At 45.4% G+C, this 15,935-nt stretch overlaps 1 protein-coding gene across 3 annotated transcripts in view; it reads left to right on the top strand.

Moving 5' to 3' along the window:
* The window catches only part of RIN2 (Ras and Rab interactor 2), a 206,063-nt gene that overhangs the window by 174,911 nt on the left and 15,217 nt on the right, over positions 1 to 15,935 (top strand). For all 3 annotated transcript variants that reach the window (XM_063634164.1, XM_055265696.2, XM_055265698.2), the window contains one exon: positions 3,386 to 4,519. In XM_063634164.1, coding sequence (XP_063490234.1) covers positions 3,386 to 4,519 — 1,134 coding nt within the window. The remainder of the gene's footprint in view (positions 1 to 3,385; positions 4,520 to 15,935) is intronic.

Here is a 15,935-nt window from a genome sequence, read left to right as displayed (position 1 = left end):
GTAACATCTGTCCCACTTCCTCTCTCGTCGTTCAATTCTTGTCCTGCTGTTCTGGCCCATGTCCTAACCCGGTCAGGGATCCTTGGTCTGGCAGCTGGGTACTTGCTTCCCCGTCCTGACCCTTTGCCAGTGTCCCCTAAGTCCCACAGTTCTGCCGGACAATGGTTGACAATGGATCAAGACATACAACTCACCCACTTTAATTTCTTTTCCCCATTGCCTTGGGGGAATCTATGTGGGTTTAGCTTTTGCAAAAAAATGTTCCTCCTAGATCAAAAGAGGAAATTCTCTTAAGATTTTAGGACTTCACTCACTATGATACTTGACCCAGCAAATAAAAGATGTATGTATTCCTCCTCTGGCATAATTTTCTCTTAATTTAAAGAATTTGTTTTGAAATAAGCGCCATTTCCAAGGAAGCTTCAGAGAGGAGCCCGGGCATAGCTTTGAATTCCCTTCTGCTGAAACTGCAATTTTTTTTTTTTTTTTTTTTTTTTTTTTGAGAGGGAGTCTCGCTCTGTCACCCAGGCTGGAGTGCAGTGTTGAGATCTCAGCTCACTGCAGCTTCTGCCTCCCAGGTTCAAGCAATCCTCCCACCTTAGCCTCCCGAGTAGCTGGGGTTACAGGCGCTTGCCATCACACCCAGATAATATTTGTATTTTCAGTAGAGACAGCCTTTCACCACGTTGGCCAAGCTGGTCTCGAAATCCTGACTTTTGGTGATCCACACGCTTTGGTGTCCCAAAGTGCTGGGATTACAGGCGTGCGCCACTGTGCTCGGCCATGAAACTTAGATTGTATGTGTAGAAGGATTGCCTTCTGTGTTTGAGGCCTGTCTGATGGCAAGACTGGGTAATGGGATTTGGAAAGAGAATACTGGTAAAACTCTCAGGCCATAGAAATGTCCCCATTTAAAAGTTGCACCTTCTCTTGCAACTAAGTTCTGCATACCTTTGGAGAGAGATTAAAATGCTTGCTGAAGTTAAGTCAATATTGTCAACTAGATTCTAGGCCTCTTGAAGATGTGCACCAGGTCTCAGGTCTCTCTCCTGACCTCTGTCCACATAGCTCCAGTCTGATGGTCCACAGGCTTAGTGTGTGCATAGTGCTGAGTCTGAAGGACTAAAGTATCAAGGACAATGCTTGTGCCATGCTGGGAGAGGTGAAAAGAGTTTGCTCCAGTGGCTACTAACCAGAAGCGACTGAGGGCTGACTAACATATATGCGACTTGTGATTCTCAATGTGCATATTATCCATTTTGTGTAGAGATAGCATATTTTAAAATTCTGTGCCTCAGTAAAAATACTGTTCATCAAACTAATATTTCTCAAGGGTCTGCTTTGTGGCAGACACTGTGCCCCAGACCAAGGACTCAGGGTTAATAAGATCCCCTCTCACTCCCTGTGCCTGTACCAATGAGATTTGTAGTTTATATGGGAGATAGATATACACATGAACTAAGTATACGAAGCCCTACAAAAGTTTTACAGCTGTGACAGTATAAGTCTAAGGAGGACTCAAAGGAGGTGGAAGTAATTTCTCCAAGACCTGCTGTCCTGGCTAATAGAAACATAAGGCTAATCTGTGTGTACTTTGAAATTTTGTAGTAGCCACACAGGTTAAATTGATTTTAATAATTTATTTTGTTGTATTTAATATATCCAAAACATTATAATTTCTACATGCAGCCAATATAAAAAAATTTTAAGGTATGAAATGTTTGACATTCTTTTTGTCATACCACATATTTGAAACCCAATGAGTTATTTTATACTTATAGCATATCTCAACTCAGGCCCTGAATGTTTGTCAGAAATACATGGTTTGTATTTGGATTTCGTTAAATTCACAATTAAAAAAGTAGATTCTCATAACCAAGTTCCAAAGGTACTTAAACATTTTCCAGTAACTGAACTGAACATCAGTTCTAAAATTTAAATTGATTGACGCTGAATGAGATTTGATATTGACTTCCTCAGTTGTACTAGCCAACTTCAAGTGCTCAATAGTCACCTGTGGCTGTTGGCTTTCTTGTCGAACAGTGCAGGAGTCGGGAGAGAGAAGGAGGGATGCAGGATAGATTACATAAGGCAGGTGATACGGCTGTCACCACACAGACAAGGGAGAGCCAGGACTCCCAAAGGGCTTCATCTCAGTCCTCCCATGGCCAGCCATTCTGGGCCCATGGGAAAGAAAGACACTGCACAGCATAGCTAGAGATAGAGAACAACCCATTCCAGGCCAGGTACAGTGGCTCACACCTGTAATCCAAGCACTTTGGGAGGCTGAGGCAGGTGGATCACCTGAGGTCAAGAGTTTGAGACCAGCCTGGTAAACATGGTAAAACCCTGTCTCTCCTAAAAATACCAAAATTAGCCAGGCGTGGTGGTGTGCACCTATAGTCCCAGCTACTCGGGAGGCTGAGGAAGGAGAATCACTCGAACCTGGGAGGTGGTGGTTGCAGTGAGCCAAGATCGTGCCACTGCACTCCAGCCTGAGCGACAGAGCAAGACTCCGTCTCTAGGGAAAAAAAAAAGAATAACCTATCCCAAATGGAAACTATAACAGGCACCACTGATCACAGCACTACCTCCCTCAACTTACATGGAACACTGAGACTCATCTGCAAGAGGAGACACAGGCAGTACAGATCAATAAGCAATCTGCACTACTTTGCAGAGCATTGCATATTTATGAGCATGGTGAGGAGGTTATATAGGATTTGGGAAGGAAGGACTCCAAACCACAAAGGTAAATGGTTGGGCCTGCACTGCACATTAAGCTTGCTGTGGTTTTTCTGCTGATGGGACCCATGAATGTAGTTTTCCTCCTTTGGTGGTTTTAATGCTGAATGTGTAAAACCCTAGGCAGATTGTGTAACATCCCCCCAGGCCCAGCTGCTGGTCCTGCCCATTAAAGGGGAACTTCAAGGCCCGATTCCCTGGCTGGCAGCTGCACTGTGGAGGGCATCCCAGGAGAAGTTGTTGGGAAAGAGTGGTGTTGCTTTGTAAGTCGGTTCAGTTTTTGTAAAGCAAGTCAGGAAGCCCCAGTGACCTTTTTTGAGCTTACACTGGAACAATTCTAGTTCCTTTTTTTCTTCCAAGTTACCTGTGGAAAGGCAGGGCTGGAATCCTATGTTGGCCAAGCCATTTCTCCAGGGCTTTGAAGGTGACAGGCCCCTGGAGCTTTCCTGTGAGCCTACAGCTGGGCCTGGCAGCCTTTCTGCCCTTTCCAGTAAAGGAATGCAGTAAACCTGGGTACAACACACCCCCCACCCCACCCCGCAAGACTCGCGTTGTCATGCAGTGTGCTTTTTTTAATTTGTGAAGGAATGGTCTGAGTGTACCGTATTTACATTCTGTGTTCACTGATAATGACTTTCAGATTTCTGGAGCTCCCCAGCTGACAGCAAACCCCCGAACCCTCCACCTCCCCATAGGCCTCTCTCCTCGGACGGTGTCTGTCCTGCCTCCCTGCGTCAGCTCTGCCTTATAAATGGAGTGCATTCTATCAAAACCAGGACGCCTTCAGAGCTGGAGTGCAGCCAGACCAACGGGGCCCTGTGCTTTATTAATCCCCTTTTCTTGAAAGTGCACAGCCAGGACCTCAGTGGAGGCCTGAAACGGCCGAGCACAAGGACTCCCAACGCGAATGGCACGGAGCGGACTCGGTCGCCCCCACCCAGGCCCCCGCCACCCGCTATTAATAGTCTCCACACAAGCCCTCGGCTGGCCAGGACTGAAACCCAGACGAGCATGCCAGAAACAGTCAACCATAACAAACATGGGAACGTAGCTCTGCCTGGAACGAAACCAACTCCCATCCCTCCACCCCGCCTGAAGAAGCAGGCTTCTTTTCTGGAAGCAGAAGGCGGCGCAAAGACCTTGAGCGGCGGCCGGCCGGGCGCGGGCCCGGAGCTGGAGCTGGGCACAGCTGGCAGCCCAGGTGGGGCCCCGCCTGAGGCCGCCCCGGGGGATTGCACAAGGGCCCCGCCGCCCAGCTCTGAATCACGGCCCCCGTGCCATGGAGGCCGGCAGCGGCTGAGCGACATGAGCATTTCTACTTCCTCCTCCGACTCGCTGGAGTTCGACCGGAGCATGCCTCTGTTTGGCTACGAGGCGGACACCAACAGCAGCCTGGAGGACTACGAGGGGGAGAGTGACCAAGAGACCATGGCGCCCCCCATCAAGTCCAAAAAGAAAAGGAGCAGCTCCTTCGTGCTGCCCAAGCTCGTCAAGTCCCAGCTGCAGAAGGTGAGCGGGGTGTTCAGCTCCTTCATGACGCCGGAGAAGCGGATGGTCCGCAGGATCGCCGAGCTTTCCCGGGACAAATGCACCTACTTCGGGTGCTTAGTGCAGGACTACGTGAGCTTCCTGCAGGAGAACAAGGAGTGCCACGTGTCCAGCACCGACATGCTGCAGACCATCCGGCAGTTCATGACCCAGGTCAAGAACTATTTGTCTCAGAGCTCGGAGCTGGACCCCCCAATCGAGTCGCTGATCCCTGAAGACCAAATAGGTAAGTACCCACTTTTTTAAAATATAAAATTTATTGTAACTCTGTCCGGGCAGTGCAACCTATGTTTGTTATATTTTATGAAGTTTACTCCGAAGTTCAAAACAGCACCCAGTTCCACCTTCTCTCCCGGTTTGAATGGAAAAATCAGTTTCTCAAAGTAGCTGCTAACTGCCAGGCTCAAAAATGTTTTCGGGAGTGACAGGTTGGAGCTGCAGAGTGATTCTGTTCAGGGATGGAGTTTGGTCCTCTGTGGGTCCAGCTGCCGCCTGCTGTGGTAAAGTGTGTGTGTTACATGTGCCGGGCGTTTCTGGACGCGTGCTTCTCTGCAGGCTGTGCATACATACAAAGGTAGTTTTGTTATCTTCTGAGAGACAGTGGGTATTTTGTTCTGCCTTGGTTGCAAGTAAACTTTTTATTGAGGTGTAGTGTATGTTCAGAGAGCACAAAACTCAGGTATGCATTGGAATGAGTTTCCACCGCAAGCTTACCTGTGGGACAACTACCAACCCCCGGATAAGCAGAACCTGACCAGCATCTAGGGACCCCGGGCCCCCTGTTCTCCCTCAAGGGTACCATCCTGCTGGCTCCTCATCCCATACACTTCTGTAAGCAGCACGGCTTGGGAGTAAGCAAAAACTGAAAAAGACCAGTTTGTTTTGTGTAACTTTAAAATAAGTAACATAGTTTGGAGGTCACATGAAAGGTGTTTTCTCCAACTTGAAGGGGAAATTCTTTCTTTATAATCTCATTTAAAGAATGAGTTGCTAATGGTTACTTTGGCCAAGGCAAATTTGAATTTGGCAAGCAGTCTTTTCTTCCAGGGTGAGAATGTTGAAGGGTTTGTTTGTTTGTTTGTTGTTTTTAATTTTAGAAGGTTGACTCTTGAAGGTTAATTTCAGAGACTTTATTCACCAGGCAGCAGGAGCCTTTGGAGCTACCAAACATTTCCAGGCGGTTCAGAAGCTAAACCCCAATTTTTTCTTTCTGATTGGGTCCATTTGTTGAAAGTAGTAAACAGTGTGTGATAGAGGGCTCTTTCTCTTTCTCTGTCTCTCTCTCTCCTCTCTTTTTTCTCATTTAAGTGATTTTCAGCAGCTCTTTGATTTTCTCACAAAGGAATCAAAGCCTTGTTTGTTTTCTTGTGGTTTGACTGAGGCCAGGCCTGGTTGATCAGGGCGTGGTTAAAGCTGGGGTGTTGCTGGAGTGAGTGGCTAAAGGAATGTGCCCTTGTGAGGTGCCTTCTAATTGAAAAAGACGTCAAGGAGACAGCAGAATATCCACACAGGCTGCCTTTTTCCCCATCCCACCAGAGACCCACTCTCAAGGGAGACCATATCTGACTCAGTATTAACAGAAACCCAACCTGCAGGAGAAGCTTCCTCTTAGGGGCTGGGGTCAGAGGGGGTTGCAGCCAGGCAGGCGCTGATGTCAGGCCTGAGCTATGTGGCTAGCGGCGCCAACCAGCCCACAGTGCCTGGCCTTCCCTCCCTGCTGATGCTGTAAGCACCAACCCAAGTTAGTCCCGGAAAGCTCTTCAGCCAGCTCCTTTTGTAGTTAAATTCGGATGTGGTACTTGCTCTTAGAACTCAAGGACTCACTCATTTTCTCCAAAAAACATGCTGAAAATTATGTATTTCACTACTCTAGAAGGATGCAGCTTTTAATTTAAAATGATTTATGGAGCTTCGAGTATGAGCCCGGCAGCCTGTCCAAGCTATTCCAGTGGGTCCTCACCTCACCCCTGTGAACAGGCATCGGCATCCCTTAAGGATTGGAGGAAGGCAAGGAGGGTTGTGCCAGGCCATGCCATTTGTCTGACAGCCACACTCTCTAGTAAACTAGCAGGTGCGGTATTTGAACTTCCATTGGATCAGAAGCCCACGTTTGCTGGAGCTCACTGTTCTGCTGCTGCTGCTTGTGTTTCTATTTTCTCATCAGTAGTTCAGGGGAATTGTAACTGCAGGGCCAACCATGTGTTGAGGCAGCTCAGACCAAAGCTCTCTGTTGAGTTATGGGTATGGCCTCCACAAGCATTGCCATGCTTTTTCTGTGGGTTTGTTTGGTTTGGTTTTTTTAAACTTTTGCACTAAAAGCAGTCAGTTCCTCCTGTTTCTTCACCGGTGAAACATCATTCTGTTTTGAAAGTATAATGACAGTGCTAGGCTTTTGAAATAAAGAAGGTGAGTGGGAGCAGAGGTCAACCTGAGAAACTCATCACAAGTCCAGGTGGAAGGAAAGATGTGACCCTAACTATTAGAAAACCAGTCCCCATAGAGGTGCACTTTATTAGATTAGGCCTCTGACCAGCCCATGGACTTAGCCAGCCCACTTGTCTATGTGGGCTTAAAAACTTGTCTATGTCTGCTTTAAAAAAAAAAAAAAATCTAGTTCTATCCTCATTTCCTATAGCTTCTGCAGAAGATAGCTCTGAACTAGAAGACAGAATTCTAATTTAAAGCCTAGATTTATGGAACAACTTGAAGTCAAGAAGGTAGGAGGAGATATTACACTGGTTTAATCCATGTATGTTAGAGCAGTCATTCTTAGGTGAAAATGACCCTATGAATGCAAGCATGTGTATCCCTTTAGTATATGGAGATAATACTCATCTGTCTTCTTCAGAGGGTGGTTCTTCAATTACATAGAGAAAAGCTAATGAGAAAAACAAATAGTTCTCAGTCACTTTCCTTTTGCCCATGTGCTGGTGTCACTATCCCTTCTAGCACTTTCTAGACAAGTGCAAATGATAAACAGTGAATCAGTCTCAAAACTGAAAAACTGCCCCTGTAAATGATTATGTCCTCTCATAGAGAATTTGCATTCTATTTAGACTACCCTTTGGAGCACTTCCAACCAAAAGCCCTGCTATGCAGAGGTTCCTGAATACATGTTCATTGCCTGGCACCAGCTTGGCTCTCCTGGTTGGAGAATGAAGCCAATGCGGGTAAGACACGGGCTTGTTCCCGTGTGTGCCAGCTCTCTATTCATTCCAGGCCACATAATGGGCTTCCCTCCCAGAGAGCCATCACCTACTCTCACCCTTCCAGAGTGGTACATGGAAGAACAGACAAATGCTTTAATAAGAAGTGTGCAGTTTGGGGGCCCTACTTAAAGTATTGGGATCAACCTCTTCACAGACAGTGTGCTGCGCTCATTACTGATGACCCATGCTATAGGATGTAGATGGGGTGAAATCACTTCCTCACTGGTGGGTGTTCACATCCCACCACTCTTGCTTTAGTCTTTTTCAACCCATGGGGGATATCCAACCAAAGTTTCTGGTAGAGAAATCTTCATTTTGCAGAACTTCTTGCAATGGTGTGGTTAGTGTTTTCATTTTAATAAAATGATGTTTATTTCTGACTTGATGTCAGTCTTGGGAAATCCCTCTGTTTTCAAGGCTTGTTTCAAGAAAAACAAAATTTGTCCAAATCCAAAAATGTTAGTAATCTTAAATTTTCTATTTCATTCAGATACTCTCCACAGACTATCAGCAGTGATACAAAAGAGCCAACTATTCATATTCCTAAAAGTCAGTAGTAGAAAGCGAGACGGTACTGTGGTTATTTAAGTGCTACGAACCAAAATATATGTTTTCTCCAAAGAGCAATTTAACGATTTGAAGAAAAAGTATCCTTAAAATCAATTTCCACATATTTCAAAGATCACTTTGATTTGTGTATCTGAGTGTTTTTTGTTTTTTAATAGAGAAATGATTCCGAAAGTGTGGTTAGACATCGGAGAGTACAGCGCACATAGAAAAGGGGATTGAAATGATTCCCGGGGAGTTAAACAATCACAACTACTCTGGTTCAGATTTTTTTTGTTTTTGATTTTTTTCAAATGCGTGTTTAAGCTGGCTCTAGCTTCAATATCTAGTGTGACTTGGTTTTAATTTTTCAGGTCACAGTTTGGTTCAAGCCCCTGCGTTATCTGCGTTATTTTTTAAGATAAAGAGCTATTCTGGGGCCAGGCGCAGTGGCTCACGCCTGTAATCCCAACACTTAGGGAGGCCGAGGCGGGTGGATCACCTGAGGTCAGGAGTTTGAGACCAGCCTGGCCAACACGGTGAAACCCAGTCTCTACTAAAAATACAAAAAAATTAGCCGGGCGTGGTGGTGGATGCCTGTAATCTCAGCTACTTGGGAGGCTGAGGCAGGAGAATCACTTGAACCCGGGAGGCGGAGGTTGCAATAAGCCGAGATCATGCCATTGCACTCCAGCCTGGGCAACAAGAGTGAAACTCCATCTCAGAAAAAAAAAAAAAAAAAAAAAAAAGCTCTTCTGAGAGGTGTAGCCAGGGAGGCACGTTAGTGCCAAACAGAGATTAAAACCTTGAATCTTCTGACTTCTGATCTAGTACATGTGACCCTATCGCCTGAAGGAACAAATGTCCTTGTAGAGTTAACAAGAGGCAGAGAAAAAGAAGAAAGATTGTGGTATGCAAAAGGATACCTAATTATTTCCAAAAACTAATTTAAATAGAAGACCACGACAAGAAGCACCTGTTTTTCCCCCGTGGGACATCCTTTGTTGAATAATTTTTACTTTAGAGCATCAAAATGGGGTCAGTTATGCTACATCAACCAAAACAAAAAACTCCTGGAGTTGTGACTCTCTGACCCTGAGCCCCTCACTCCATGACAGCCCAAACAAGGGGGCTGTTAGCTCAGTAATTTGGAAAGACCTTGCTCACAAGGTGGGTGGGGGATGGCATCCCAAAATAAGTCACACGAAGATGTCTGCTTCAGAGTATTTTCTGACCATATTCCTAGAGTCTTTCTACCTCCCAGGCAGGAAACCTCACCAGGTAAAAGAGGAATTCACGTAGGAATTGAGGAATGTCACCCAAAGGACACCTAAAATGCTGCATGAATTGTGTGGCAGTATCAGGCTCTTTAGGGCACAACTATGTTTTCCCACCCCTCCACTCCAGCCAAAAAGAGGGTTCCCACTGGCTGCCTCTGTGAGGCCAGCACCGCATAGATGCAGCCCTCCCTGGTCCTCAGGTCCTACCCCCAGCCTTGTCTCACTAGCCCAGTCTCGCAACAGGGAACAAGTGATGTAGACACAGCCCCCACTCTCTTCTTACAGACACAGTATCCACTTTGGAGCCTCTCAGTTATTGTCCAGGCCCAGGGGAAGTCACAGCCACCTCCTCTGTAGAATCAAAGCGTACGAATTAAATGCATCCCTGTTTTTAAAAGAGCCAAGTGAGAGCACTGGTAATCACTCCTCGTGGGCGGCCCTGTATGGTTTACAAAGCACTCTGATGTATAGAATCCCTTTTAATCCTCCGAATGCCTTGGGAGGCTCCATTTATTGCCCTCACTTCTACAGATGAAGAAACCAAAAGCGTAGCAAGGTCAAGCCAAGATGCAAGCGCGACTGACACGGTCCCTTGGCAGGCCTTGTCTATACTTCTGGTGGCAAGGAGTGACCGCTGCCTTCCAGTTGGTTTTATGTGTCAGGAAGCTGACCTCAGAGGTGAAGGCACATCACACCAGAGGGTACTGCTGTCTGCATGACTCATCACTGAAATTGTTCTCCCAATCCCCTGGCCAAGGCCATGTATGCCAGGTTTCTGCCCTGTAAAATTAAAGATGCCCTTCTTTCCATACTCTGTTCTTTGGAAGCAAGTCACTTAGCACCGCCCACACTCAAGGGATGGAGTGGAATTAAGCTCCACCTCCCAGAGGTGGGAGGATCTACATAAATTATTTGGAATTCTTCCATAAGGGAGATTGGTCTCTTCTTCCCTGCTTTCATTTTTCCTGGCCTTTTACTAAAAGACACTGAAATCAGGCTGATGGATTCCCTACATCAAATATCACACAGATGTAGCCCATACTTTTGTAGACTAGCTTTCCTGGTAGCCCACCAAAATGAGCAGAAACTGAAGCGGATCAAAGCGCCAGTGCTTGTTATCCTTATTTCGGCCCCTTTCCTTGCTGGGCTAATGGGATTTTCCTTAAAATCATGCAGTGTCCTTTAGTATTTATTATTTATGAGCCAAAGTGTACATGGCCAACAATACTTAAAAACAACCCAGGTTACAGGACATCCCTTCAGAGTGACAGGGTGCCCCACACCTGCCTGCCCCACGCCTGGGCGGTGATTTCATCACTAGAGTTACACGCCTGTATTCTGCAGGGTAAAGAGAAGAAACAATTGCATGTCTTCTCCCAAAGGAAGAATTTTCTGTTAAACTTCACACTTTTGGAGTGTGTGCTGCATGAGGGCCTCATGCTGGGGACTTCAGGTGACACTAGGGACTGCAGAAACCCCAGTGTGGTTTTCAGAGGGCTTCCCCTCAAAGAGAGAAGACTAATTGACTCTATGTCAGGGCGGAGACAACAAAGAAAGCAGCGTGCTTACGAGGTGTCAGATGCATACATTTGCTCCTGGTGGAGACGCCACCCAGTCCTCCAAGCAACCACCCGGGGAAGCTGTGAGTGGCCCTATTTTACAGATGAGGAAGCTGAGGCTGGGAAAGGTCATCTTCTTTGACGGTCAGAAACCAGAAAGCTACCCATTCAGACGTGGCATCTGACCTGAGTGCCTCTGCAACCCCAGGTGGCCTGCCGTTTTTTGCGTAGTTTGTAATAGAGGATTAGCAAAATGCTGTCATGGCGGCCCTGGTGTCATATTTTCAAGATCCTGCCTTCCACCCTCCTCAGCCACCAGCTCTGCTCGCATAAGATAGAGAAGTTTCTTGGCTGAAAGTCAGGGGCAAGTGGTGGCTCAGAGGAAGGGCTCAGGCAGGTTTGAAGCCCTGACTCTGCTGTTGCTGACTTGTGGGTGCTTGGTCATATTTCTTAATATCTCTGTGCCTCAGTTGCCTCAAATGTAACACGGTGTTGTGGATGCCATTGTGCTCTGCCCACTGAGACTTGCTTACCAGTCTGACGTCCAGCTTCCAGCACCTGTGACATTTTGCATGAGGCTTTCACCAGAGCTCTGGCCCAGGGTGGGCTAGAAAGCCTGGGGAATTGATGACCATCCACCTCCAGGAGCAGCCTCAACCAGGGACTGAAGGCAGCATGTGTATCCGTAACCCAGCTGCCTCTCCTCCAGGGGCAGCAACTCTAAGGCATGTTCAACGCCACCTCTTGGAGTTCCCCAGCAGGGTTGAGATCCACCTGCCAGTGGTGATAACTGGCTTAATAAAGCAAACTATATTGGCTGCCTTCTCTCCCCAGTCAGTGCTTCCTGGGATCACTTCCCAAATTTAACCACTCACACTCAAATCCTTGTCTCAGGATTGGCTTCTGAGAGAATCCAAACTAAGACAAATAGGGATTATGCACCCATTTTAGTCAAAGAATTGTTTAAATACCTGTAAAGTGCTTAGTAGACATACTGAGCTTTCACTCAATGTTAGTTCTGATCCTTAATCCAGCAATACAGCCAAAGGAGAATATGTTAGCACATAAAAAAAGAAAGCATCGAGTCGTTTTGCCCTTTTTGTACCAAGAGAGGTCTACGTGCCATCTCCTGACTTGTCGGAAATAGAAGTTACCTGGTTTGCATTTCTTCTCCACCATCTGGGAAAGTCACCCGACTTCTAAGCCTCATGGCCATCTGTAAAATGAATGACAGAGTGACAGTAGTTCCAGCGTCGTAGGGCTGAAGTGAGGGTTAATGAGGTAATACATATAATGTTAGAATAGGAAGTGCTCAAATAAATGCCCAATAAATGTTAGCAATTATAAATGTTTACATTTTCACAATTTGACTTCCCTACAAAAAAAAAAGGCCCATATCTTGTTATCAAACATTAGCTTCTATTTCTACTACTTTACCTTTTTAAAAAAAAAATCAGAATGCTCGAACTAGAATAAGCTAAGAGGTCATATGATCTAAACTCGTGGATTTTTAAATTTTAAATGTGTTTATGTATTTAGGAGGTACGCATGCAGAATTCTAACATGCATATGTTGTGTAGTGATGAAGTCTGGGCTTGTAGTATACCCATCACCTGAATAATGAACATTGTAACCCAATAGGTAATTTTTCAACCCTCACCTCCCTCCCACCCTAACCTCATGTTGTATCTTTGTCAAGTAACTTTAGGTTGTAACCTGTACATTTTTTGTATTATTATTATACTTTAAGTTCTAGGGTACATGTGCGCAACGTGTGGGTTTTTTACATATGTATACATGTGCCATGTTGGTTTGCTGCACCCATTAACTCGTCATTTACATTAGGTATATCTCCTAATGCTATCCCTCCCCGCTCCCCCCACCCAACGACAGGCCCTGATGAAGCTGGAAAGCATCATTCTGAGCAAACTATCGCGAGGACAGAAAACCAAACACTGCATGTTCTCACTCATAGGTGGGAATTGAACAATGAGAACACTTGGACACAGAGTGGGGGACATCACACACCTGTACATTTTTAATACAATCATGTGTTGTTTAACTGCAGGGATACATCTGAGAAGTGCACTGTTAGAGAATTTTGTTGTTGTGGGAACATCATAGAGTACTTACACAAAGCTGGATGGCATAGCCTACTACATACCTAGGCTATATGATATACCATATAGCAGTATATCCTACTGCTTCTAGGCTACAAACCTGGACAGCATGTGACTATACTGAATAGTGTAGGCAACTGTAACACAATGCTAAGTATCTATATATCTAAACATGTCTAAACACAGGAAAGGAACAGTAAAAATATGGTATCAGAATCTTATGGGGCCAGGCGCGGTGGCTCATACCTGTAATCCCAGCTCTTTGGGAGGCTGAGGTGGGTGGATCACCTGAGGTCAGGAGTTCAAGACCAGCCTGGCCAGCGTGGTGAAACCCCATCTCTACTGAAAATACAAAAGTTAGCCAGGTGTGGTGGTGCATGCCTGTAATCCCAGCTACTCAGGATGCTGAGGCAGGAGAATCGCTTAAACCTGGGAGATGGAGGGTGCAGTGAGCCAAAATTGTGCCACTGCACTCCAGCCTGGGTGACAGAGTGAGACTCTGTCTCAGAAAAATAAATAAATAAAAAATAAATAAGAATCTTATGTGACCACCCTGGCATATGTGGTTCATCTTTGACCAAAATACGTCATTATGAAGCATGTGATTATATTATGTGGTTTAGACTCTGGGTGTGGTTAGATTCCCTGGAGAATATTGATTTTTACTTTGTGTTGTTTTAACAATCACCAACTCAGTTAGGTTCAGACTGCTGGCTCTGTCTTGCCTTCCGTGGACAATGATTCTGGTGGCCGTCCAGACAGTGGCAGTGAGAGGGGAAGGGACTTGGCCTCCCCACGGCACCCAGGGCTCTTTCTAACACAAGCAATTTCTCCAGTCTTCAGCCTTGCCTCTCAGAGTCTCACTGCCTTCTGGCCAGCAGTGGAAACGCAGAAAGTGTACAAACAAAGCCACTGCATTCCTGGTCTTGTGATGTTTCCTTGTCTATCTCCAGCCTCTGGAATCCATGCAATAGGTGGTCAGCATAAAGGAAAGGGTTAAGGTTTCTGTCTCTCTTCCTTAATGGAGGAGTGAATCAATTCTTGGAGAAGTAATGAGTGAATCACTTCTTGTCTAGAAGCCAACACATTGAATACTTCCTATAAATTATTACGGTAAGTGACATCTAGTCAAGGAAAAGCCAGCAATTGCTATGGCCTCTACCACTTTTTTCTTACTGATTATTTTGGGGCCAGTTGATATAATCTTGATAAATATTTTCAGAAAACTTGTTTCCAGTTTTGATCATTTAGAAACATTTAGTTTCTAAAATTCAATATGTTGTGGTTCAAACGATTTTTTACTGTTTGTTCGTTACTAGAAAAATAGAAAAGAAATGAGTGAGGCTGGGCATGGTGTCTTACGCCTATAATTCCAGTGCTTTGGGAGGCTGAGGTGGGAGGATCCCTTGAGACCAGGAGCTCGAGACCAACTTGGGCAACATAGTGAGACCCCCACCATCTCAACAACAGCAACAACAAAAAGAACCTTAATGAGCTTTAAAAGCATATACTCACCTTATTCATCTGTAAAGGTTTCGGGTGTTCGTTTTGCACGCGTGCTTGTGGACGAATACAGTTGACATTACTCCAAGAACTCAGGAAACATTTTGTGGGTTCAAGCCCTGGCTCCCCCTCTTGATAGCTGCATGACAAAGATGTCTCTGGGTTTCAGTTTCCTCATCTGTGAAATGAAAACATAGCAGTCCTCCCTGGATGGAGTTTGTTTGAGGATTTGAAGACCCAGTGCAGGTAAAGTGGCTAGAATAGTGTCATCGTTCTGAGAGTTTAAAAGATTTTGTTTTGTTGTCCAGGAATTAACAATTAATGCAAAAAGAGATCATAGAAAAAAACGGAGAGTAGTAATTTATGAGAAATGTGACCAATTTGTTCTTTCCTCTTTTGTCTGAGGTGGTTCACGTTATGAAAGATCGTCTGTTCCTGGGGTTCCTCAAATCCTTTTTCCTTCTCGCTTTATGAGCAGAACCTTGCTTTTCCTACTGGAGAGAGCCAGCTGGGTCATGGGTCCCTCTTTTCATTTAGGCTCTTGTCCCCTACTCTTTGTGTTTATTAAGGATTTGGGGCGGGTGGGGAGGAGGAATGGGGTAACCCTCTGAAAAAAAATGCAGGGACCAGTTTCTTTATTTTTAAATTATGGTCTTTAAAGAAAAACGTCCTAAAATCTACCACTAGCAATTACTTTTTCATTTTATTTTCAGAAAATGGGCTACTCCCTTGGCAATTGGTCCTAGGTTTCAACCCTCCTAAGAGATTTCCACAGCCCCTTTTATACCTAAGGGTGGAATTCCCCTCGAAGGCCAGCACCCCTCCCTGGCAGCAAGGATGAGTTGCACAAGGGAGCCTGTCCAACTTGCTAGTGACCACTTTTCTGATGTCATCATTCCCCAGGAGCAGCTGGGAGCCTTTTGGGGATGATTTGTATTAACACTCTGGCCCAGAGGTGACTGGGCTCACTTTGATGATAACAGTTGCCTGTAAGGTTCAAGGTGAAAATCTCATCCAGGTCTTTAGTTGTTTTCTGTTTCTCTGATTCATATACATTTATCGAGGTTTAACTTACATCCATAAATTGTGTAAATCTTAAGTGCTTGGCTTAACAGAATTTTACACACATGCACACCCATGTAGACACAACCCAGATCCAGATACAGAACATCTCCAATCCCTGGTGTCCTGTCCCAGCCCAGATCCTCCCCAAGGGGGACTGCCATCGTGACTTCTGTCCCACAGGTTAGTTTTGCCTGCTTTTGAACTTCATATAAACGAAATGCTGTAGCAGATACTCTTGTGTCTGGGTTCTTTCACACAACATTTTGTCCATGAGATGCATCCATGTTGCTTGGGAGCAGTAATGTGAGCTTTCGCATTGAATAAATACATTCCATTGTCTGAATTTCATTGTAGTTTTTC

This window comes from Symphalangus syndactylus, chromosome 24, assembly GCF_028878055.3.
Source record: "Symphalangus syndactylus isolate Jambi chromosome 24, NHGRI_mSymSyn1-v2.1_pri, whole genome shotgun sequence".
Taxonomy (NCBI): domain Eukaryota; kingdom Metazoa; phylum Chordata; class Mammalia; order Primates; family Hylobatidae; genus Symphalangus; species Symphalangus syndactylus.
This window is presented reverse-complemented; position numbering and strand designations above follow the sequence as displayed.